This window comes from Tiliqua scincoides, chromosome 3 (genome assembly GCF_035046505.1).
Source record: "Tiliqua scincoides isolate rTilSci1 chromosome 3, rTilSci1.hap2, whole genome shotgun sequence".
Taxonomy (NCBI): Eukaryota; Metazoa; Chordata; class Lepidosauria; order Squamata; family Scincidae; genus Tiliqua; species Tiliqua scincoides.
The window spans coordinates 155,593,260-155,618,044 of record NC_089823.1 but is presented as its reverse complement, the minus strand read 5'-3'; the positions used below and the strand labels follow the sequence as shown (position 1 = coordinate 155,618,044).

At 39.9% G+C, this 24,785-nt stretch overlaps 1 protein-coding gene and 1 pseudogene across 3 annotated transcripts in view; one reads left to right on the top strand and one right to left on the bottom strand.

Moving 5' to 3' along the window:
* The window catches only part of UBE2D1 (ubiquitin conjugating enzyme E2 D1), a 34,805-nt gene extending 12,046 nt beyond the window's left edge, over window positions 1-22,759 (top strand). The window contains exons 2-8 of one of the 3 annotated variants that reach the window (XR_010794080.1): window positions 10,651-10,714; window positions 10,803-10,834; window positions 14,436-14,513; window positions 15,530-15,635; window positions 16,278-16,371; window positions 19,960-20,362; window positions 21,311-22,759. Coding sequence is in view for 2 of the 3 variants with exons in the window: in XM_066619734.1 (XP_066475831.1) it covers window positions 10,651-10,714; window positions 10,803-10,834; window positions 14,436-14,513; window positions 15,530-15,635; window positions 16,278-16,371; window positions 19,960-20,001; window positions 21,311-21,332 (438 nt within the window). In the remaining variant the exon portion in view is untranslated. Of the gene's footprint in view, window positions 1-10,650; window positions 10,715-10,802; window positions 10,835-14,435; window positions 14,514-15,529; window positions 15,636-16,277; window positions 16,372-19,959 lie in introns of all 3 variants that reach the window. The other 2 variants (XM_066619734.1, XM_066619735.1) reach the window with 2 other exon arrangements.
* Window positions 2,188-2,306, bottom strand: LOC136646507 (5S ribosomal RNA; annotated as a pseudogene).
* Window positions 22,760-24,785: the final 2,026 nt, after the last annotated feature.

Genomic DNA, 24,785 nt, shown 5'->3' with positions numbered 1-24,785 from the left:
GTGCTACCGCTGAGAAGATGCTTCTGCCGTAAGTGCTTTTCATAGTGGCTGTAAAGAGCAAGGAATTTACAGTACTTTTTCACAGTTTAAATTTTACTTTGAAATACAGTTGTGCGTTGCTTTGCGATGTATGTAGACCGGCACCCCCATCGCCAAGTGAGGCTTGACATTATGCAAAGCCTGTGAAGGTGAGGGGAGCCATGCTCCCCTTGCCTCTGGAAGCTTTTCTGAGCCACACATAGGCAGCACGCATCCATGCACTACCTCTGCAAGGCTCAGAATGCCAGTTTTGGGCAAAAGGATGCAACTTCTGGTTTCCTGGGAAACTAGGTCATGTGATTTTGACCCAAACTGCCAGTCTGAGCCTCGTGGAGGCATCAGGAAAGCCTCCAGAGGTTAGGGAAGTATGGCTACCCTTGGCTTCCGAGGCTGGGGGGGTGAATAGGGATCAGCGGTGGCTGTTACATATGTGGGCAACGCTGGTCAGAATGTCGCTGAGCAACGCTCACCCTTGGAAAAATTCCTTTTATCTTGATAAAAAAGCTGTTTTTATCAAGAACATGAGGAAATATTTGTATTTTTTGTGCTTGAAAGTTTTCTGAAAGAATATCTTTCTAAATAATACTTTATGCTTGAAGAAACATGGTGTAAGCCTTTTTTCTAATCCTTGTAGTAAAACACACTTGAATCTGAGGTGTGAAAAAACCCGATACAGTATTTTCTTCAGTCTCATGGCACATCTGAATGACATCTGCACCTAACCATTCATGCATTCACAGGCTTCACGAGCTATGTGAAATTTGCCTAGTTGGTAAAATGTAATGTGTGTTAAAATAAATCTCAAAAGAATACTATTGAGGAGAGTTCATAGTTGCTTTTTCCTGCATCAGCTATAACTAGGGGCAGTCTAAAATGGTAAAAAGGAAATATCATGAAATACTGAAATTGGACTTATAAAAACATAAAACACAATATCCTGCCCAATTAACGAATACCCTTGTATGCTATGGGGGTTCCGTTCCACGCGCACACCTCCCTGCAGATATGTGAATCCATGAATACAGGAGGACGACCCCCCAGCCTCTGGAAGCAGGGGGAGCTCTGCTCCCTTGGATCTTCCAGAGGCTGGGGGGTCGTCCTCCTGTATTCATGGATCCACCCACGGCAAATGCATGGAGCCCTGTGGAAAGTGAGACTGAGCTGCACTGTGCATTTACTTGTGAATAGGCGGTGGTACCTTGGTCCAGAAGGCACCCCTATCACCATAGTATCACCTTATCACCCCTATCACCATGGTTGTTGATGTCTTTTCCCCCCTGCAGTTTAAAACTAGGTTTTTGTTCCTATAGCAATTCAATGCTACCTTCAATTCTGTTGATTTAAGTTGCTATCTGCTCAATGTTTTAATGGTTCTTCTTTGTGTTTGGCAGCATTAGGTTCATTGTAGTTATTCATTCAAGTAGCACGCAAATCTTAAACGACTTCTGTAAGCCTAATTCAAATAGTTGGCTATGTATTTGTGTTTTTTCAGGGTGTGTGTATATTATGCCTGTAGCTATGTCACAGTGTCACCTATGTGATTACACTTGATTCTAAAAATACTTTAAGAACGCCTAACACTGTTTTCAGCCTTTTTTAGAATAACACCGAAATTCTTGAAGATCCTTGACAAATCATTTTAGACTGCCCCTAGCCATAACTGAATGAAATGGTTCACATTTGTCTTCTACAACAGATTTGCTGAAGTTGGAACTTAGATTTGCAAATTAAAATACTCGTACACAAGTTCATTGGCTTCAGAATTGATGATTTCAAATTAACCTCAACATATTCCAGGAGTTGCATATGGATAACGATACTTAAACATAATATTAACCTGTAGTTTACCAAGACCTAGTATTGCAGTAATACTGACTTGCAGGCCAATAGGGAGTGTATCATATAAAACTACTCAGTACTAGTTTAATTTATGGCTTCTGGAAGTCAGTCTGTTGGGAGAAGCTTTAGCATTAGAAAAAATTAAATTAGAATGGCTGTTAAGGAATTTTCTCTGTCTTCATAAAGTTTGTGTCCTGTGTTGATAAGGTGTTATTTGTTGATAGTAGAAATTGCAATGAAATATGTGGGAAGTAGTTAGGTGTAACATAATATGGTTGGCAACCTTCAGTCTCGAAAGACTATGGTATAAGCCTACAGCACCTGGTATTCCCTGGCGGTCTCCCATCCAAGTACTAACCAGGCCTGATCCTGCTTAGCTTCCGAGATCAGACGAGATCGGGCATGTGCAGGGATGGGACTCGATAGCCTGGGAAGGCAGCTCATCTGAGAGGAGGAAAACTCTGATCCCAAACCTCCACTGCCTTGTGGCTACATCCAGTTATGGAAAAGGCTTCAGGAGTCAACCTCAAGGCAAAATCCAGAGCTGGAGTCCCTGAGGTGGTTCATGGCTGAACACAGTCACGTTCTGGCAACTCCTGCGATGCCGCTGGAACCAACCGTATTGGCCTTTGCCTTTCCATTGGACCATTTCAGCGATGTGGAAAGGGGGGATTTGCTGCATGGGAAACAGTCTTTCCTCCATATCTACGTTATTAATATTATTAACAGTATTTATATACTGCTTTTCAACTAAAAGTTCACAAAGCAGTTTACAGAGAAAAATCAAATAACTAAATGGCTCCCTGTCCCAAAAAGGCTTCGCACACTGGAGAGGGCACTCTGTTTCAGAACAGAGCGCGATACCGTAGGTTTCTGAGACTGAAGGATGCCAACAACAGTTAGATGTAAGTAGGCCATGTGATATTTGCAAGGCTTTTGGAGGTTAGTTTCAGGGCTGACAATAGTCTCTGCTTAATTTTGTATTCCATTTGAATGAATAAGCCATGAAGCAACCTGCTATAGGAGAATGTTGTACTTCCCCTTAATGACACTAAAGCATGAGGTTACACACGTACATGGAAGGACAGGGTTAGGCAAAATATTTTAATGTATAATCAGCATTAAAGACAGCAAAATATACTTTCAAGTTTATTTGGAACTATATTTCTGCTTCAGTCTTAGTTGTATAAAATGTAAGAATATTTTAAATATGCATAGCCTTTAGACTTAACAGAGAACTGAACATTAAAATATACTAATCACTCAGCTGTCTTAAATCAAATAAACAGGAACTGTGTTGAGAAGCATGTCTATGGAATTTTGTTCTTCAGACTTTGATCTTAAATTGAGAACAAAGAAAAATGGTAGGGTTCTTTTGGAATTTTGGCACTTTTCTTAACAAATTCAGTAACTAGCTTTTTAGTAATGTTTTGGATGTCTGGATTTATGTAGCTGTCTGTAAAGTCAAAGCCATCTTTGAGCCATCCTTTAGAATACTTTCTGTCATTGTAGAGACAAAGGAGGTGTCAAGATAAAGCATAGAATATGTGGATTGACAGAATAATATCGTACATTGTTTGCCCCCTCAGATCGGAAAGTCATCCAAAGAACCTGAGGCTGCTATCTTTGAAATCTATATTGCTCTTGGCTATAAGAATTTTGGCCTTGGTGGTTTGACAAGAACCCTCTATAAGCATTGGCTCAGATGCTAAAGTGTCATGGAATGTTGTTTAACATTCCAAGTGCTCAGACATCTAACAGCACTTAAGAACACAAAAGTTACTAGCCTATTATCTAGTTACTAGATAATTCATGACTTAAAAGAAACTTCTTCCCTGCCTGGCTGTTTGAGATTCATTTGTTGCAGGCAACCAGAATAGTATTCGCTTTAGAACCCCTGTTTTAGTAGCTCTTATCAATATGATTGAAAATAGTTTTCTGAATTGGCAGTTATGCAAAATATGCCCAAATATTTTTCTGACATTTTCCCTCAGTTCCTTTCTTTGAGTCTAATCCAGTTTTTTTGACAGTTTGCCCCAAATGCATATGGGACTTGCACATTTTGCAAAACAATTATTCATTCATTTCTACTCTATACAGCGTATTCTATATATTGCATTTTGTCTAATTTCAACTTCTGGAGGTGAATGTTATTCTTTTGGATTCATTTTAATTAGGCAGCACACATGTATGCACTGCTGAAAGTTGACCTACAAAGAGTTCTGAGGGTGCTTTTGAACAGTGTTCAGCCAGGTCCCCAGTAGGTTAGAATGCCTTCCTATCTACCCTCATATATATGTAGCATTTTATGAATTCTCAAAAGGGCACAGAGGAGATCTTTAGCCTCCCAGGACATAAAGAAAGAGGTGATCTCTAGGTATATTTAATCCAGTTACTAAGATATTTAAAACCTCACAGTAACTTGCTGATGATGTGTAGAAACACCTTATAAATTGTTCAGTTCTATGCACGTTCTTGAAGGTTCCATTCCCAAGATGAGTTGTGATTGCAGTTTTTTTGTGGTAGCCCCTAGCAGGCAGATGAGATGAAGTGGTTGCAGCATACTGTGCTTGACAGTCTGCACACTTGGCAGGACAAAGTTCCAAACAACACAGTCCTGGAACGTGCTGGAATCCCTAGCGTGTATGCACTGCTGAAACAGAGACGCCTGCGTTGGCTCGGTCATGTCGTGAGAATGGATGATGGCCGGATCCCAAAGGATCTCCTCTATGGAGAACTCGTGCAAGGAAAGCGCCCTACAGGTAGACCACAGCTGCGATACAAGGACATCTGCAAGAGGGATCTGAAGGCCTTAGGAGTGGACCTCAACAAGTGGGAAACCCTGGCCTCTGAGCAGCCTGCTTGGAGGCAGGCTGTGCAGCATGGCCTTTCCCAGTTTGAAGAGACACTTGGCCAACAGTCTGAGGCAAAGAAGCAAGGCCCATAGCCAGGGAGACAGACCAGGGACAGACTGCACTTGCTCCCAGTGTGGAAGGGATTGTCACTCCTGAATTGGCCTTTTCAGCCACACTAGACGCTGTTTCAGAACCACCTTTCAGAGTGCGATATCATAGTCTTTCGAGACTGAAGGTTGCCAACAACATGGACTTAAATGTTAGTTTGTGGTGGTATGTAAGATAGTTGGCTTGGGATGGGTGACCAGCTGTTCATTAGTAGCTCCCCATAAACTGAAAGGTGGCATATCAGCAAACATCCACAGTAGATTCCAATAGCATGCATGATGTTATGCATGAATGGCATGTGTACTTCTAGTTGGGAGAAAGTGCTTCTTGGGAGTATTAACATGAAGACTTCATCTTTGGGAAGTCATTCCTACAGAGCATAGTAGGCATATGGCCCTGTGTGTGGGATTATTAACAGTATCTTAGCATGGTCTGCATTGTTATCTCTGGCATTAGAACCAGCATGGGGCCCAGCAGCATAACCAATGCCATAGCATGGAACTAGTGTGGAACATAGCATGGAGGATGACGACTGGAATGAGAATCATAAATATTATAGGAGTAGAAGCTTTTTTGCAGCAATTCTCATAATAACATTGAAGCAACATGATTATCCAAACATCCAACATATAACTATGGTGGCTGTACTGTACATCACTTTGAAGAACATTTTTTAATAGAGAACATATGAGAACATATATTGATAAATAAGAATCAAAATAGGCGTTTGCATAGGTTTCTGTTTACTTTTTGTAAAAAAACAACAACTAGGGTTTCCAAATACTGTACAAATTCTTTTATACCAATCAGGCCAGAAGTTACTGGGTACTTTTTGTACATTTTTAAACAAGATCCTAATATATTTTGTGTAAAACTTGGATTGCTTAGTCCATAACTTCAATATGAAACAATTCAATGTAATTGCCTTTCTGTAGTCAAAACATCTTTATTTAGTGAAAAGGTGAGGAATATGTATGTTGAACTTGCCAAAGAATTGGCATGGTTCATGATAGTTAGAGGTGGCTGAAAAGGGTGATAATGAAATAAAAACACATAACACTGCTTTCTGCACTTCTCATTTTTGTAAAGAAAAAAGTTTTATTTGGTTTTTATTAATTAATTAATTGTTAACAGTATTTATATACCGCTTTTCAACAAAAGTTCACAAAGCGGTTTACAGAGAAAAATCAAATAACTAATGGCTTCCTGTCCCAAAAGGGCTCACAATCTAAAAAAAATGCAAAACACCAGGAGACAGCCACTAGAAAAGATGCTGCTGGGGTGAGGGGGACCAGTTACTCTCCCCCTGCTAAATAAAGAGGAGCATCCACTTGAAAAAGTGCCTCTTACCCAATTAGCAATGGGGCAGTGATGGATAATGACTGTGGCTGCATCTTATGACACTATACTAGCTATAACACCTAACTAGTACACTTTTAAGGTGGTTATAATTTAGAATTATAATATAGATTTTGAATAAAAACACAACACTTTCTGCACCCTGAAATCTGTGAAAAATAATACCATTTTCACTCACCTCTATTGATAGTATAAGAAAATCCTGTATTTGTTTTTTTTTAAAAACCCTCTTTACCTTGAGAACATACACTGCATGAGATTTTTATGGATGTGAAATGCACAAAGCACAGTTATGTCCCTCTTTTTAGTGGAAGACTTTTTGGTGGATTGTAGCCAGTGAACTTCCCTAGACTGCAAGAATACTGTGAAACAGAAATTGTTGTTTTTTGTCTTTCTAGATCTCATGGTTGCTTTTTGCTATGGCAACTGTTTCCAGTTTGAAATTACTCCCACAGATGTTTATGCCTGCAAAGATAAGCATTCGCTTTCCTTCTGTGCTAGTAATGCACATCTTACCATATCTTAGATCTCTGGTGTGGAGGCCAGCATGACGGTAATATTGTGTACCTTTATCAAAAATCCCCATGTAGAAATCATATGTTTAGCTTAAGAAAAATTGTATCAGACCTCCATTTGAACTGCTTCCATGTAATACAGCCATGCCCAGCTTGTGAGCCACCAAGTCAAATGAGAGTTACCTGAAATGTATAACAAACTGGAGCAGTGTTTCTCACACTGTGGGTTGTGAGCCAATTTCAAGTAGATCCCATTCATTTCAAAATTTCATTTTTAATATCTAAGAGTTGATGCTACTGTGGTATGTGACTGCATTTGGGGAAATGTTACAGACTTGTACTTTTAACAAGCTGCTATGCTACTACCTTTTAACCTTTTAAAAAGCTACTACTAGTACATTTTAAAAGCTACTACCTTTTAGCAATGATAGTAAATGGGACTTACTTCTGGGTAAGTGTGGGTAGGATTGCAACCTAGGATTGTTAAAAATGTTCCTGCTTGATAATGTCGCTTCTGGTGTGTCCTGACAGATTCTCATTCTAAAAAGTGGGTCCTGGTGCTAAATGTGTGGGAACCCTGAACTAGAGGCTTGTTAACCATTCTGTTCTTGCTACCTGCTAGTGATTAGAAAAACAGTGAGGTCACTAAGTATCTGGAATGTCACAGTACATTGTTATTGGTCACGGTTGTGTAAGCCTAATTTAATATGAGCAGGCTCTTCATATGGAATGAGTTACTGTCCTCACATCCAGCCTGAAAGTAATAGAGCAGCCAGTGTAAGAGCTGCCTCCTTTGCAGAGATCAACACTCAGTAAAGTGCAGTTGTCACTGTATTCTATTGTACTGATCCTTAAGTTTAATGTTGTTGCTTTTGCAAACCTTTAGTGTTGTATCATGAAGAATGTTGTCTGTTTCACCCAAGTGGGAAAGCCTGAGAGTTTTTGGACAAGCCAGCATTTTAAAGGATGATCAGCATCATGTGTAGGTGAAAACACAATGTTGACAACAGAAGGTCTTCTGCCTACAGTTCTGCTTCTTTGTTTAAAAGGTTACTGGCTCTAACTTTAATGACGCTTGGAAATCTGACACCTGTGGATCCTCTTCTGAACTGGCAATATCTGGGCTTTGCATAGATAAGTTGTTCTCCCCTCTTGGTGAAACCTGAGCACTCGGATTAGAAAGGAGATGGCACTTAAAGATTTTGTCATTGGTTTCTGTGGACATGTGTACACTGAAATGACCTCTGGACTGGCATGCAGCTTGTTCCTCAGAGTAAAATTAGTTGCAAGTAGTTGGGCGAGATCTTAATGCTGCTTGTAGAGGGTCAAGGAAATGAGAGGTAGTAACATGGTAGCTACTATATTCAGATATTGGAGTGATTGTTCATCCCAATGTAGTTTGGAGAAAGGGCAAACAAGTTTTGATGCATGGCATTCTCCTGCATGTTGCTTTGGCAAAATGATAAAATGATTTATATAAATATTAGGAAGCTGCAAACTAAAAATGAATCCTCACATCAAACTCTTTGTTGGGCTTGTAAGTAGCCACTTGCTTGACGACTTGTAGTAAGTGAGAACCTCCTCCAAGTGAACAGGAAGAGAAACTATTTTAAACTGGGTGGAAGCTGGTTCTTTCAAGCTGTTGTGCCACAAATTGGATCAGCAGACATGGGCTTAAAATATTAGTAGATTAGTAACATTTGTGGACTTATTTCTGAAGCTGCTCAGTTGCATAAGCCAATTATGCAGAAGTTAAGAGTAATACATATTGGGAACAATTCGGCTCAAGTCCATCACTTTCCATTCTCTTTTATTCCATTGGAGTACAGTTAAGCATGAGCATAAGTCTTTCACTGAAATCAGTGGGACTTGAAAACATTGAACTTGAGCAGGATTGTGCCCATTGTATTTCCTGTATTAAATAGTGGGCCTTTTATCCTTGAACTGAGGCTGATTAGCATGCTGTGGTGCTAGGATTATAGCAATGACAAATTGAAAAAGAAACCTTCCTGCTTAAAATAACCATTCATCAATGGAGATAGTAGTGATATATCCTGAAATTGTAGTGTTGCCTGAAACTCAAACTTGATTCTGTTTCTTATTATCTACAGCAGGGGTGCCCAAACCCCGGCCTGGGGGCCACATGCGGCCCTCGGGGGCTCCCAATCAGGCCCGTGGGGAACCCCCAGTCTCCAATGAGCCTCTGGCCCTCCGGAGACTTGCTGGAGCCCATGCTGGCTCGACACAACTGCTTTCAGCATGAAGACAACTGTTCAACCTTTCACCTGAGCTGTGGGATGAGGGCTCCCTCCACTACTTGCTGTTTCACGTCTGTGATGCAGCAGTGGCAGCAAAGGAAAGGCTGGCCTTGCTTTGAGCAAGGTCTTTTAAAGGCCTTGAGCTACTGCAAGATCTTCATTCATTCATATAAGATCCATCTCTAATAAATTCATTTATGTAAATTTATTCAAATTTAAATGTAAATTAATTCTTTTTTTCCCCTGGCCCACGACACAGTGTCAGAGAAATGATGTGGCCCTCCTGCCAAAATGTGTGGAAACCCCTGATCTACAGGTTGCCTTCTAAGATCCATCACAAATTTTGACTTCCATTTAGTGTTGCTTTTCATACAGAAAATATTTTAATAACTATTGGTAGCTGACCACTTTGAAAGTGTGCTATGAAAATTAAAAATAATTCCCATCAGTTACCTCACAGTGGCATTCTAATAGGAAAATCAATCTACTGGAATACAGTGACAATATATTAAGAATGCAATAATATATAGCTTCCTTTTCAGATTACAAAGCATACTTGGGGGAAAAAGTATAAAACATTATGACCTTTTCCTGTAAAGCACATTGACAAGGCTCGAGCCAAGTCACAACACAAGCTGTTAAATCTAGAAAATCTAAAAGACAGATGGTAGCATATTTGGTGGAATAATGTAATGTCAAACAGCAAAGGAGAGTATAGCCAGAATTATTTTCTATTGAAAATCCTTGCATTACATAACTGTTGTAGAAAAGTGGTTCCCATTAAGTTTTCATGATGTACATGAATTTGAAAATGAAGACCAGGAAGATAATGAACAAATTCCAAAGGAATTGGAAACTGTATGGCTTATGGTTTTTTCTTTTTCCTAGAGCTGGATAATATACCTTGATAATTGCCTTTATCCGTTAAGGATCAATTCATATATAGTTGTGCGCCACTTAAGGACGGGGTTGCGGACTGGCATCCCCATCATCAAGTGGTGCTTGTTACGTGAAACCTTCTGAGACGAGGGGAGCGTGGCTCCCCTTGGCTTCAGAGGCTGTGGGGGGGCGGTGGACGGGCCAGCCGCAGCCATCAGATATACAAGCTGTTGCTGGGCAGAGCATCATTAAGCGGCACTCATCTGTATTGCAGTCAACCATTTATTTGTGAGTGGTCTGTGTATGGATGGTGTATCATGAGAAGTTTTGTGAACAGTGAAAATGAGAATCCTTGCTCAAGGAAATTTCTGTTGTGGTAATACCTCAGATCAGTAATACCTCTTTACAGTTGTTTGTAACTTTTATTTTTATGTCTATTTATCAGTCTTGTGATGTCTGCCTCAGGCTTTCTCCTATGCATAGGAATTAGTTTCAGAATTGAAATATTGTGGAATGTCCAGTTCTAACACTTTATCTTGGCAACTGCCATGTGATCTAAAATAAGATATGATAATAAGATGTAAAGGCATGGATATCAACTGTGGTGGGCAGTACTGAACTGGTTGGCCATTTCATTGTGTGTTTAGAAAATTGGGTCCTTTGCATTTGCTGAAGTTTCTGTTAATTTTGGTTGCAAATGTTGAGAGCACTTGATCAAACCTAAAGAGGATCCAGTTTTGGATAACTAATCTTGGGTTTGTTTAAGTAATTTTGCAAATGTTTTCATGTTTCCTATAGGAACTCAGTGATCTGCAACGTGATCCCCCTGCACACTGTTCAGCAGGACCTGTTGGAGATGACTGTAAGATCTTTATAGTTGATGGCAAGATACTTTTACCTGTTTCATTATGTTTAAACAGCTAAGATGAATAATATTTTGTGTTTTTCAGTGTTCCATTGGCAAGCAACTATTATGGGACCTGTAAGTATGCAATTTACATAACTGAATGAGTTTTCCCATTATTTTTTTCTCTAATTCTTGTCTAATAAAAGAAGCCTTAATATTGGTGTCTGCTGGCAATAGGAAACGTTGCATTATCTTTAAACAATAAAATATTGTATCCAGAGAAGATTAGTCATGACGCTCTGATATCCTGAATATCTTGTTTTATAAAACATCTAAATGATATACAGTATTCTCTGGGTCAATTAGTCTGTTTTCAGTAACCCGTTGGTAGTGGGTTAAATGAAGCAATAAAGGAATTCAGCTCAGAGTCCTTGCAGGGCTTTAACATGAACCATGTTCCAGTTGTAATTTTGTAAAGCATCTAACTTTTCCTCTGTTCAGTTTTAATTTACTTCCAAAATAGGATAGCTAAAATGGAAATTACATATTGAATAATTCTTTGATTTCAAGTTCATTAGAAACAAGAATTAGATTACTTGAAACAAGAAAAATTGACCTAGTGTTTTTTTCTAGGGCTGAATAATATAGTTAGAGACCTTTATTGGCATTAACTCGTGTTCCAACAAATAAGTCATTCAAATAATGGGTGGGGGGGAGGTGTGCTGGAGGAGGGAGCAAGATGGGAGGGAGGACTGGCGGAGCTCTGCTCCATGCATCCGGAACCTCTGTGTTGGGCCGTGGGCCTGACATGGAGGCTCTTGATTCTGCACCAGCCAATGGGCTGCCACATAATTTAGTAGCCCCATTGTGGGGCTACTTTCCTTCCCCTGGGGAGCTACTAGTGGCTGCCCTGTTGCGCACAGGATGCTGCAGCAGCCCCAATGCAACCGGCAACTCAGGATTAGGCTGTTAATCTGTTAAGGATCAATTCATATATTGCAGCCATCAACTGTCTGATGACTAGAATTTTGGTTAGTTGAAACAATATTTAGTTCTGTGGTCCTGTGCAGGTATAATATTGGTTCTGTCTTTAGTTAAAATGGGAGCCTGCGTCAGTGATATGTGCTCCTCTCATAGAGTAAATGCTCCCTTTGTCTCCCCACTCTTAACCATAGCTAGGGTTATGCAGGATTGTCCTAAACCCAGGGAGTAGTTTGAAGGCATGTAATGTAGTGGATTTGCTGAAGCAGCTGCTTGGGAATCCTCTGTATACTGTGTTGGGTTTGAAGGATGAAAGATAGGATATAAATGCACTAAAATCCACAATTTCAAATCCAGATACTGGTTCAACAGGAATCTGTCTGCTTTAACTGTGGTTAAAAGATGGAGGGGAAGAACTGCACATTCCTGAAGCTGGCTTCTCATTTAACTGAGGTTAACAAGGAAACAATATTGGTTCATTGTGGTGTTATGTTTTAATGTATTTTGCTACTTTGCTTATACATTCATGCTAGGCCAGGATGAGTTGTCATGCCTGACTTTCAGAGTCAAAAACAGGAATATATAGTGTGGGTTTGGGCTCATCCTGCAGTAAATGTTTCAGAACTATTTTATTAAGTGATTGGAAGGAAATTGTATAGTAATTTTCTAAACTTTATTGAAAGTTTATATAGGGTTAATAGAAATTCTATACTGCTGTAAATCAACATGATATTCATGCATGATTATTAGATAGCCTAATAACCAGTAAAAGTTTTACTGTTAATTTTAATTTCTTTGTGTTAACTTTAAAATTTGAGATTTTTTCCTCTGAAAAGTGTTTTGTCGGATGCTTCAAAGTATCTTCTGTAGCTTAGTGAGCTACATTGAAACCCTTTTTGTGCTATACAACAATTGCTTAGCAATATTGTTTTTCACTTTTCTATAGTACAGCACTTCTTATACTGTATTATCTGAAGCAAGTAGCAACTTTCACCAGTATGCATATGAGTGGCAAATTGAAGATATACCTTATGTTCTGACTTTCATCTGCTACCATGCTTCCTCATCAGCACTTTCACTGCCAGCAAGCTAGCAGATGGCATTATCCCTATGTGGCTACAGTAGCTGTGCATGACTGCCCTCAAGTTGTATTGGTCAAGGGCAAGGAAGCTCTAGCACAGCGATTTAGTCTCTGGAGTCCTTTCTACTCTTAACAGTGGTTTTGCGGAGCCCCAAAGCTCAGAAGTGCTCACATTTTGAAACTCTTCTCTAGCCATAGAGAAGATTCAAGGCCATAGAGAGCAGTTGTGTAGAGGATCCTCAGTGTTGCACTGCTGTTCCCCTGGCAAGAGGCAGTCAGTCAGGGTGATTTCAGCTAGTGAGATAAGTATAGCAAGATAGAAGGATAAGCAAAGGATAAGTAGCCACAATTCAGGCATTTCATTTTAAGATATTTTAATACAAATAATGTATTTTACTTCAGACACATGGATATTCAGTTTATCAAGGTGAGGATGAGTGTGCATCACTAAGTATGCCCTCTTTCTCTTGCTGGATTTAGCACTGATTTAGTCCCAATTATTTTAGCCTGTTGCAGCCAGATGTGTTTGCACTTGCATCCTAATGCTAGCTCTTTGCAAATCTGTTCGGTAAGAGTCTTTTGTGCCGTTGCCACTGAACTTTATGAGAAGGAGTAGAAATTGAGAATGGGATAACCAATAGAGTATGCATGTGCACACTCGCACTTGGAAGAAAATTTTGGTAACAGATGGTAATGCAGAGACCTGCTGTGGTGTAAAGGTCTACAGATTAGAGAACCAACAAAAAGTAATTCAGAGACTTCTGGTGGTGTATAAAGAGAGGGTATTGCCTAGTAATACTGTACTAAAAAATAATACCTGGTAAGATTAAAAATAATGCACTGAATTAAAAATGGAACACAAACGCCTTTCCATGGTTAATAGTAACAATGTTGGCCCTCTAGTTAAGAAAAGAAGTGACCCTTGGAGTGAGTGGATGTTGTGTAGCCTTGACTGAATAGAGGGAAAAGATGCTTTAGATCAAAGTATCTGCTTTCATTGCTTTGTGGCAGTTCACCAGTTCAGTTTTACTTTTAATGATAACATGATATCTGAGCCATATTTTTCTTGTTTTAAAGCTCCAGTATGGAGTAACTCCTGTTTTATCTTGTTCAATTGTTGTAGTTCAGGGGAAAAAATGAGAATCCTTTGCACAATATTCTTTTAAAACTTTGTGTTTCAATTCCCTTCACAGAGGGCTGACATCTGCATAACTGTATGCAGAGTTTGCCATATATAATGCTCTGTTAATCTGTGTTAATTAATCTGATTATTGTCCTGAATAGTTGGAAAAAATGGAAGATCCATGCTCTAAAAAGAAAACAGAGCTTCAAGTTGCTGTTTTGTGTGTTTAAAAGTAGTAAAAGCCTCTGAATTGTTATGTTCTGTTAATATCCTGACTGTATAATACTCAATCTTAGTTGATTTAACAGTCATGGATTTTCAGGTTTTGCTTTCTGAGACTGCTCTGCACTGCAGTCTTCAGTAGTTCTTATAGAAGAGATATGATTACCACAGATGGTTAGTCTTCAACAAATACACAGGATTGGGATTTGGGCAGTGTGCTATGGAGATTTTTGATCTAAAGTAGCTACAGTCTGCATTCTTGGAAAAGTTCTTCAGATTCTTATGTGAAGGAATGGAATCATTGCCTTGTTAATTTGCTTGTTTTCTAGCCTGACAGTGCATATCAAGGGGGAGTCTTTTTTCTCACCGTACATTTTCCAACAGACTACCCATTCAAACCACCAAAGGTAAATAAGTTGTAACAAAACTGAGTGAACTTTGTGCTACTTAAATTGGAACTTGGCTTAACCTATTTTGGTTTAATAGCTATTATGAATAAAATGTAGGGTAGCATAGAGAATAAACAAAGGAAGGCCCAGCAAACAAATGCTCATACCTACAAGTACAGTTAAAGAATATTTGACAGTAATCATATTTTTTACCTTTAACTTCCTTTCACATGTTTGTGGATTCAGCTTTTCTCGTATTGCAGAGCTTTACATAAATAATGATCTATCTGTAGTTTTGAAGTCCTGCTCTCCAGTCAGCCTGTTGCAAAAGACTGAGTTGTCAACAAAGGCACTTTCAGCTTATACAGGGTGTTGGTTATAACTAATGGGCTTACAGTTTGCTCTGGGTGGAATGATTGTATATACTGAACTGTCCCCTGCAACTGTATGTTTTGTGGGAAAAATTGATAATGGCAAGCTAATTTTAGGGAAGCTTGTCCACCATTACTGATCTTCTCGATGAGGAACCCCAAGTTCCTCCAAAATGTATTTTGAAAACCACAGTCTAAGTGTTCTGCTGTACAGTACTTATGTCACATGGGCAAAATTGCTCTATCTCATTTAGCATGGTTGATCTCATTTGTGACAACCTTAATTTTGCAGTTGCTTCAGGCTAGCTATAATACAATATGTGTGTTATAACAGCCTTTCTTAGATTACTCTTATTCAGTTTGTGGGAAGGTTAAAAAAAACTTAAATAATTGTGTGGCATTATCTTTCTTTGACTAATCTACATTTAGGCTGAATTGGATCATAATGTCTACCTAACCCATTTAATATAAGGCACTTTCCCCTAGGAAACAGCATTGCTTGATGTTGCTTGTCTATTGTAACAGTTTATGTAACATTGTGTGTCATAAAGCCATAGTATCCTGTCTTGAGAGATCTTGGATGGAGAAATAAGATAGAGTATGAAAGGGGCAATGAATATGGTTTCAACACTGTTAAAATATGTTGCAATGCTTCCTTTACAGATTGCATTCACAACAAAAATATACCATCCGAACATAAATAGTAATGGGAGTATTTGTCTTGATATCCTGAGGTCACAGTGGTCACCTGCTCTGACTGTATCTAAAGGTAACTATGTACCAAAGATTATATATACAATTTAAACTACCATCCTTGTTTTCTGATTATGGTTTGTGGCTGGAAAAACATGTAAGGGTTAAATGAAAATGGTTTTCTTGCCTCTTGTGTTTCTGTGATCCAGCTCTACAAAATGCCTGGGTTAGTTTCCAGATCCTTACTTTTAAAAAGGCATTTCTGGAATTGCAGTGTCTTCTGGAATGTTTGGGAGTTCAGATGTGTGCTTAAAATAAGGACTACTTTTTATTAGGGTTGCCACCCCTCCAGGATTGGCCTGGAGTTTCCAGGAGCCTACTGAAAATAATTATAGAGATTTTAACAGGATCTTTGTGGCTGAATGACATTACATAATGTTGGTGGAAATCAAAGTAGCTACAAACAATGTCTGTCAGAGTTGTGAAATATTGAAGGAGTGTGTAGAATCTAATGTACAAGACTGATGAAATTAATCCTAAATTAAGTTAAAATTGTATTTATCAAAATTCTATACCTAATATATGTTTGTTAAGTAAAATTGGAGAAGCTGAACTAGATAATAAAGAATGAAAAAATACCTCCTCCTTGCTCCTAATTTATATATTCATGTCATTAAAAATTTGTCTAATTGTTCTGTATTTCTTTTTTAAAATCTAGTTCTTTTGTCCATATGCTCTTTACTTTGTGATCCTAATCCAGATGACCCTTTAGTACCAGATATTGCACAAATCTACAAGTCAGACAAGGAAAAGTAAGTATGAATGTATTTCAAAAATCTTAATACCTGTTTTTCTTTTCTCCCTCACTTTCTATGATCCAATACTTTGATTATACTTTTTCAGTGTAGTGTAATTTTCTACAAATAAAGATTTACTTGTACTATTTCAAATTTTTTCCTAGGTGTCTGCTCTGATATCTGTTAATGTTTCTGCTCTTGTCCTGAGTATATTACATTCTCAAACTGAATCAGCATTTAATTTGTAGCATCATTCCATGCAGTAGTGAAGCCAGAGGGGTGGAACTGTAAATGCTGCACGACTTTGAAACTCGCTCGCTGTATAAGCTGCCCCACCCCTTATTCTCGGGGCCATTCTGAGGAGCAAAAGCAACATGGAGGCGTCTCCTCCATGTTGCTTTCACCCCCCAGACAGGCTCCAAGAGCAAAGGGGACAGGCAGCTTACATGGTGAGTTTCAGAGCTACTTACAGCTTCTCCCCTCTCTTCTGGCTCCGATACTTGAACTCATGTAATGGCCTTTTGTCTCTTTATTTTGTTCTAATAACTTTTACCAAAGAGTTTATTATCACAAATATTATCAAATGGTGATCTGCCAGCATGACTTTAATGTGTGAGCTTGTTGATATTTCTAGATAACAAACTTCTATGCCAAATTTTGGAAATATGTCTACTGAAGTGTTAAAGAATTGTGTCTGCAAACGTTTGGAAGAGAATCCCATCAGTTTGTTTTGGGTTTCATCAAACAAGCTGAACTTGTGTCTGGGCTGAGGCTTGAGCTGATTTTGGATCAGCTACTAGGCTCACAGTCTTTAAATTGTGGGGCATCGTAGATATGAGCAGACTAGGACAATGCTGTGTAAGTGCATGTTTGGCTGGTGCTTAGTGGCTGTTCTTCCCAACATAATGAAGGTAAGTAGCCTAATTTATTTGCACACTTTGCTGATTTTATTAGGCTTTGCTGGTAATTCTACCACTGTCTTGAAGAAGCTGAATATTTTTTTGGGTTAAATTCTTATAAGTTCAGTCCATAAACTTCCCCTTCCCACTTCACTCTACAATGTCTAAAAGAAAAATGAAAAGTAGTATGAGGGGATGGGGTAGGTGGCAGTAGTTACTACTTTCACTAAGGTATTTGAGGTTTAAAACCTACCATCCTTGGTGGTGTTTCCTCCTTGCATCATTTTTGTGTGTGTGCTTGTAGTCCACTACACATCTTATATAATGCTTCAACCTCAGGATTTTATCAGGATGCTGCCCCATCAGTTGTATCCCAGTGCAATATAGAATCCTAGAGTTGGAAGGGGTCTTCAAGGCCAAACCCTTGCTTGAAGCAGGAAAATCCTCTCTAGAGCAGTTCCAAAAGATGCATGTCAAACTTCTGCTTGAAGACTTCCAGAAGGGAGAACCCATTGCTTCCTTCTGTCATTGGTTCTATTGTCAAACAGCTCTTATCATTAAGAATTTCTTCTTGATACCCAACCTAAATCTCATCTCCTGCAGCTTAATCCCATTAGATCTAGTCTCTACTCTCTGGGGCAGCAGAGAACAAACCAAATGGTCTAAATCATCTTTCTCAAAGTGTGCTCCTAGGAGTTAGTCTGTACACATCTGGCTATAAATGCAGTGATGACTAGAAATCAACATGAGTTCATCAAAAATAAATCTCATCTGCCAGAAAATCTGATCTCTGCTGGAAAAATCTCATTTCTCTCTGTCGGATTGGAGTCACTAGCTTATCAATTGGTGGGATTCTGTGGGTGTCACTTATCTTGATTTCAATAAAACACTCAACAAGGGTCCCTACAACATCTTGATTAGCAAGCTAGTAAAATATGAGATGGATGGTACAACCATTATGGATTTACAGTTGGTTGGACAACTGTACACAGAGTGTTTGTCAGTGGCTCCACATTAACCTGGAGCAGAGGTGTCCAAAGTTTTTGGCAGGAGGGCCACATCATCTCTCTGACATTGTTTCGGGGGGCCGAGTTAATTTACATTTCAAATTTGAATAAATTTACACAAATGAATATATTAAAGATGAACTTATATGAATGAATGAAGGTCTTGGAATAGCTCGAGGCCTATAAAAGGCCTTGCACAAAGCAAGGCTGGCCTTTCCTTTCCTGCTGCTACTGCATCACAGACGTGAAACAACAAGCAGTGGAGGGAGCCCTCATCCCACAGCTCACTCAGGAGGCCAAACAGTTGCCCTCTCGCTGAGAGCAGTTACGTCAGGCCAGTGTGGGCTCCAACAAATCTCTGGAGGGCCAGAGACTCATTGGAGACTAGGGGCTCCCTGAGGGCCACATAGAAAGGCCTTGGGGGCCGCAAGTGGCCCCAAGGCCGGGGTTTGGGCACCCCTGACCTGGAGTACAGTTTTGAGTGGAGTACCCTTGGGCCCTGTCTTGGGCCCCGTTCTCTTCAATATCTTTATCTTAGATGAAGGGGAAAGAAGATGTCCTTCTCAAGTGACTGTAAACTGGGAAGAATAGCTAACAATGCAGAAGACTGTAGAAGAATTCAGGAGAACCTTGCCAGACTTGAGTACTTAGTTCAGCAGAGACAAATGCAAGGTTTTGCACTTAAGCAAAAGAAAAAAAATCAGAGGCACAAGTGTAGAATATATAATTCCTGGCTTAGCAGGACAACATCTGAAAGTGATCTTGTTGTTGCAGTGGATCACAAGCTGAACACAAGTCAGCAGTGTGATGTACCTGCAAAGAAGGCTAATACAATTTTAGGTTGTATTAATAGAACCATAGCTTCCTTGTTGCTAAAAGTAGTGGTTACACTTCATTCCATGCTGGTCAATCTCATCTACAGTGTCCAAATACAACCTTCTCTTCCAAGTAGGGTCACCAGCTTGCATTGCTACATCTGTAGTCTTCAACACCTGCAGACAAGAAAACAAACACAGCACACATCACACTGCAGAAGTGCCTCCCCCAATCCTCTGATTTAGCCTTACGCTTTTGACAAAACTTTTTCAGCAGGTGATTTTCTCATTTTCACCAGCGGGTCATTGGTGAAGAGCACAAGGGATGGCTAAAAGCCCACTTCTTATGACTGCCTGCATCAGCTTTGCTAAACCTGATCCTAATCACCTCTCCACATTGCCTGCCATGTGCAGGCCCATGCTCTAAGTACCATCAAGAAAACATGTGCACTGTTCATTCTGTAAACAGTAACCAGCTGCAGACCCTCTGCATGGCTGCAATGGGCTTATTAGCCTTTTAGCCTGCATGGATGGCTCTTTCTATCCCTAGTGGATCATTCCCACCCCCCCAAGTCCCTGCTTGTCTGAGAAATAATTAGCACCAGGCTAATTTTGCATCCCAGCTGCTCCACAGTGTTTTGCCCACTGAAAGTACTTGGCCTCTTACCCTAAAGTTACTCATTTGCTTGAGCGTGAGTGCTACTGTACACAACTACTCATGCTAAACTCTGCATTGAATATATGTTTGCTTTCTAAGAAAATAATTTTTAAGCATAAGATTATTTCAAGATCATAAATTAACACAGATTGTACTTTTGTATATGAGACTATTGCTGTGAATCATAAGCTTGTCTGTTTTCACTTTTTTATTTTCTTCAACAGATATAACAGACATGCAAGAGAATGGACACAGAAATATGCAATGTAAACTTTGAAGACTTTTTCATATATACCAGAGTACTGTAAATTCTAGGGTTTTTTCAAAATTAGAAGTAAATGGAGCACAGTTTACTGTTTCAGTGTACCATGAAGCCCTATTTGATTTTCACCCATATAAGTGTGTTTCTGGAACAAGGAAATAACTACGAAAATTAACCTGAAGACTGTGATGAGAGTATTTATCCTTTTTGTATGCTTTGCAAAAGACATTTATTATGCTTTTTAAAGATACTTGGACATCTGCATCTCCAGCCTACAAGATCCATAATGCAGTTGTAGAGCAACCAAATTATTTTTGCTGAAAACTAGGTGTTACATGAGAAATATTCTGTGTGTTTTTTGTCCTGTAAGTCTGTGTTTGAATTTCATTCTTTGTTAGTTCATTGTATAATTTGTATTTTTTTACTGCATAGACTATATTTTATTTACCATGCAAGTCAACTCACTTTAGACCTTCTGCACAGTATTGAAAAATAAAATAAAACTGCTATTAAATGAGTGGAGTATTCCTTCCCAGAGGACTACTCAGTAAACTGGTAGATTTCTTAAAAAAAAAACAAAAAACTTTGCACTCTAATTCTCAGTATGCTGATTATGGAAAAACACTTGGTTTTGATTCTGTTGCATACTTAATTTTATTGCAATGTGAACTAATTGCACTGCTCTATAGAAAGAAATGTAACTAATTTTGTTCTATTCACAGCTGACTTTTTTATCCCATATGGGCAATATAATCTCTGACCTTTTAACAAATTGACTTGAAGCTTTTCCATATAAATAAAATGTGTTTTTACTACTTGTCTTGGCTGTTCTTTAAGTCTTGCACATTCTTTACATGTGCTTGCTTGAGAAAATCAAAATATTGTTAAATATGTGAATTATGAAAAGGAACCAGCCCATATATTTGAAAATTACCATAAACTTTTGAATATATTATGGTAGCCATTACACAAGTGTGTGTGTGTGTGTGTGTGTGTGTGTTATGTATGATCTGATTTGTTTGATCCCAATACAAAAAATTTCTTTGACAGTTAGCAAAGTTATCCAAATGTACTTAAATTGACTACTAATTGCTAATGTTGAGATTTCACTGAAGCTTCTTCCATCAACTGTTTAACAATATTTTGATCCGCTATTTCCACACACTAAGCTAAAGCTTCTTAGACCATTATATGTATAGCTCACCCATGCATGTATGGAGAAAAACAGCTTAGGTTCTTTACAAATAAGAGCACTTGTTTTTAAAAATCTGCATTGCTTTTGAGGTACTAAATCCTTGTTAAATGCATTTCAGGTTATTGCTGCAGAAATCTTAATTACACAGCTTGCTTGAATGGGAAGTTTTGCCACCATAGACACCATTTGACTCCTGGAGAAGGGAATATAGTTCTAGTGCTTTGCTACACCAAGGAACATTTTAAAATAAACAAAAACAAAAGCACATATATAACTGGAATGTGTAGAAATGCAGCAAGCTTCCCAGAGGCTATTTTTCTATTACTGGAATTTAATAAAATGTTTAGCATTTTAATCTTCTTGGGTAGCTCTGATGACCTAAGAAATGTCTGTACTGGTCACTTGTACATAAAGGTCATCTAGGCTTCAATTGTTTACCTCAATGTATATTATCAAAAGGTGGAAGCTTTATGAAATAAGCACTGCAATGTCATTATATTGCTTCTGTGTCATTGCTTGCTGTGAAATAGACCAATCTCTGCAAATAGCCAATAAGTATTTCCATGCAGTAAATGGTTACTTTTACTATACTTGAAAAAAGGGATGCCATATTCACTACACTTGTCATGAATATTTAAAACTAACTGGTGGTAAAAGATTGAGTGATTTCCCAGACCTTTTTATCCCTGCCTGTCTTAGATGTTTATAATAAATTTGTCCCAGAACAAGAAACAAATAGTCCTTACAATGGAATCTGTGAAATTTGGTAGTTTGATTTGCATGCCTGTTCAGTGAGAGCATTTAATCTTCTGCTTTGCTAAAATTATATGGAGGCTGGTTTGAAATGGTTTAGATGTTACTATGCTTTGAAGTATGCATCATACAAAAAGGAATTTACTTACCATAATGCAAAGTCTTCAGGCTGAGCAAAAGGCGCTGAACAGCAAGCCTCTTATTCTTCCATCACAGGGCTGTTTGAAGACAAGTGTGTTGAAGTTATGCTTGTCTTTTTCAGTGACATTTTAAAACTGAAGTCCAGAGACTGGATTTATATACTGAATTGTCAGACTAATATTAATAAGAGCACCTTTAAACATACAAGAACTTCATTCTCTGGGCTTATTTCAAACCACAGCTTTGAATAACTAAGGGTGTTAAGAATTCCCTCTTAAATATTTTGTATTTCTTGGTTAATGTCCTTTGTTCAAATGATTCGTTGTGAAGGTTCTTTTTCTCATATCAAACATTTGCTCAGTCCTGGTGCTTCCATTATGGTGGCATAAATGTTGTCTGTGCTTCAGTCCCCTCCACCAACCCACAGTTTATACTGTACAATGCCTTAGCAAGGGCACTAACTGAGCCATCCCATTATTCTGTATATTCCTCACTTGGCACTATTGGCATGACTAAAGCAAAGGATCGCTGTATCACTGAAATTATTGGAAGTGTAATCTTTAGTCATTCTAGTTAATGTTAAATAAGGCGTACTTTCTAGCTACTTCTGTGATATTTTTCTGCCTAAAGATGTCAGCTGAGGCTTGAATGAAAATAAAGAATTGATTTGAAACTGGAGTGTCTTGAGTTTTATCCTTGAGTGAATGAATTAATGGTTTGTTGATGCTAAATTTTCACGTGATAATTTTGTGTGGTTTGCAAGCATGTCATCTATAATATTGCTACCCAAACTTGTTGCTTTTTTACATTCAGTCTCATCTGTGTGCCAGGGTGCTGACAAATAAAACAGCCAGTGTCAGGTTCTTAAAAAAAAAAAAAAAAGGTATGATTCAGGAGCTGTGGTGTGTGCTGTGCTTTTCATGCACAGGTGTTTTCCTTAGTTTTGTTGAGATAGAAAATTCTTGCAGGTGTAGGAAGGGCCCTTTTTGTAGGAATGATAGAATTGGTAGCATAGGGCCCAATCCTATCCAGTTTTCCAGTGCTGGTGCTTATGGGGTATGCACTGCTTCCTGTGTTGGGGGTGCAGTCCCAGAAGCCTCAGGGCTTCAATGCGGTTGCACCAGTGTTGGAAAGTTGGATAGGATTGGGCCCTCCGTTGGCTCACTATAGTGCTACAATCTTGGTTTAAACTCCCTGCTCTGGTAGGACCATACAACTAGCTCTGTATGAAAAGAAATGTAGACAAGAACAACCCCTTCAAACAAGCAACTGTCGCTGTCTCTCCCAGGCTGACCAGGGTTTTGAACAGCTGGCCAGAGCCTGGTACCCCCCACCTCCTCTAGGATATTAGTGACAAAATCCTTTGCAGGCAGAAGAAAGTGAAGGAACATCTGCTGTGAAAGGCTGGAGATGAGCTAGAGCCAGCGTTGTTCTATTCTCCAGTTAGAGCAGTGGTTCCCAAAGTGTGAGCTGTGGCTGCGGTGGGAGGCTGCAGAAACCAGCCAGCGGAGCCGCAGAATCCTTGCGAAAAACCTGCTGCCCTATACAATCATGTATCGGTGGTTCTCAAGCAGTGGCATGGGTACCACCAGTGGCACTTGAGGTGGTGTCCAGTGGTACGCGCAGGACACCTGCCACCCGGCAGTGAGACCAGGAATGCAATACAACAAGCAGCAGGAGGAGGGCAGAGCTCCAAAGCATGCTTTTCCGTGCTCGAAGAAGCCCCCAGTCCACCCGAGCCTCTTCCTAGTGCTGGTTGCATCGCCTCTGGCCTCTCAACCCAGCTTGATGATGTCATCAATGAATGATGTCATCAATCTATGATGTCATCACCAGTACCTCCCAGTGGTGCTTCGGATAGGTGGGCCATGTGAAGTGGTATGGGGAGGGCGCACATTAAGAAGCACTGACGTATAAGGTGTAGCCCTAAGGAGGAGTCGTGGTCAATGGCCCAAGGTCAAGGGAGCCACCACCTGAAAAGGTCTGCGAACCACTGAGCTGTAGCAGGCTTCCCCAGGGCGCTCGTGGTGCGCATGCGCCAGCCTCCCAGGAACTCCTCTCGCTAGGAGGTGGGAGAGGCAGAACAGGCGAGGCGTCCGAGCAGTAAGCTCGCTTTCCTTTTTCCCGCCACAGAAGCTTGTGTGAGGGGGCGTGGCTGCATCCCCTACTGCGCAGGGAATGGACAGCAACGTTCTGGCCCTGCCCACCGCTCTCGCCCCCTCTGACACATCTCTTAAGGTCATGGCGCTGCTGGCATTGGGGCCCGACGGCGCGTGACGCTTGCCTGCTTCTTAGGGGGTGTGGCACGCGGGCTGGACGTCGGTGTCACACTACTTCCGGTACCCAAATGAACGTGCCGGGCAGCTAATGAAAAACAGGGTTGGATAGAAAAGGAGTTGGGACTGCCATTCCATCCACACTTACCTGGGAGTAAGCCCCATTCACTCTAATGGGACTTACTTCTGAGTAGACAGACCTAGGCTGGGGCTCTGAGTGGCATAGGTAAGAGGGGAAGAGGGCCGCGCAGTTCTTCCACTCGATGCCCCGCGTATGGCCGCGTTCCAATGGAGACCGGAAGTGATGTCTGCGAAGCGTGTTTCTTTTCTCTATACCAACCTCAACCCCTGCGCGAGGGGGCGGGTCATCCTCGGCGCATGCGCTCAAAGGAGCGCGCGCGTTTCTCCTGTACTTGTGGTAGC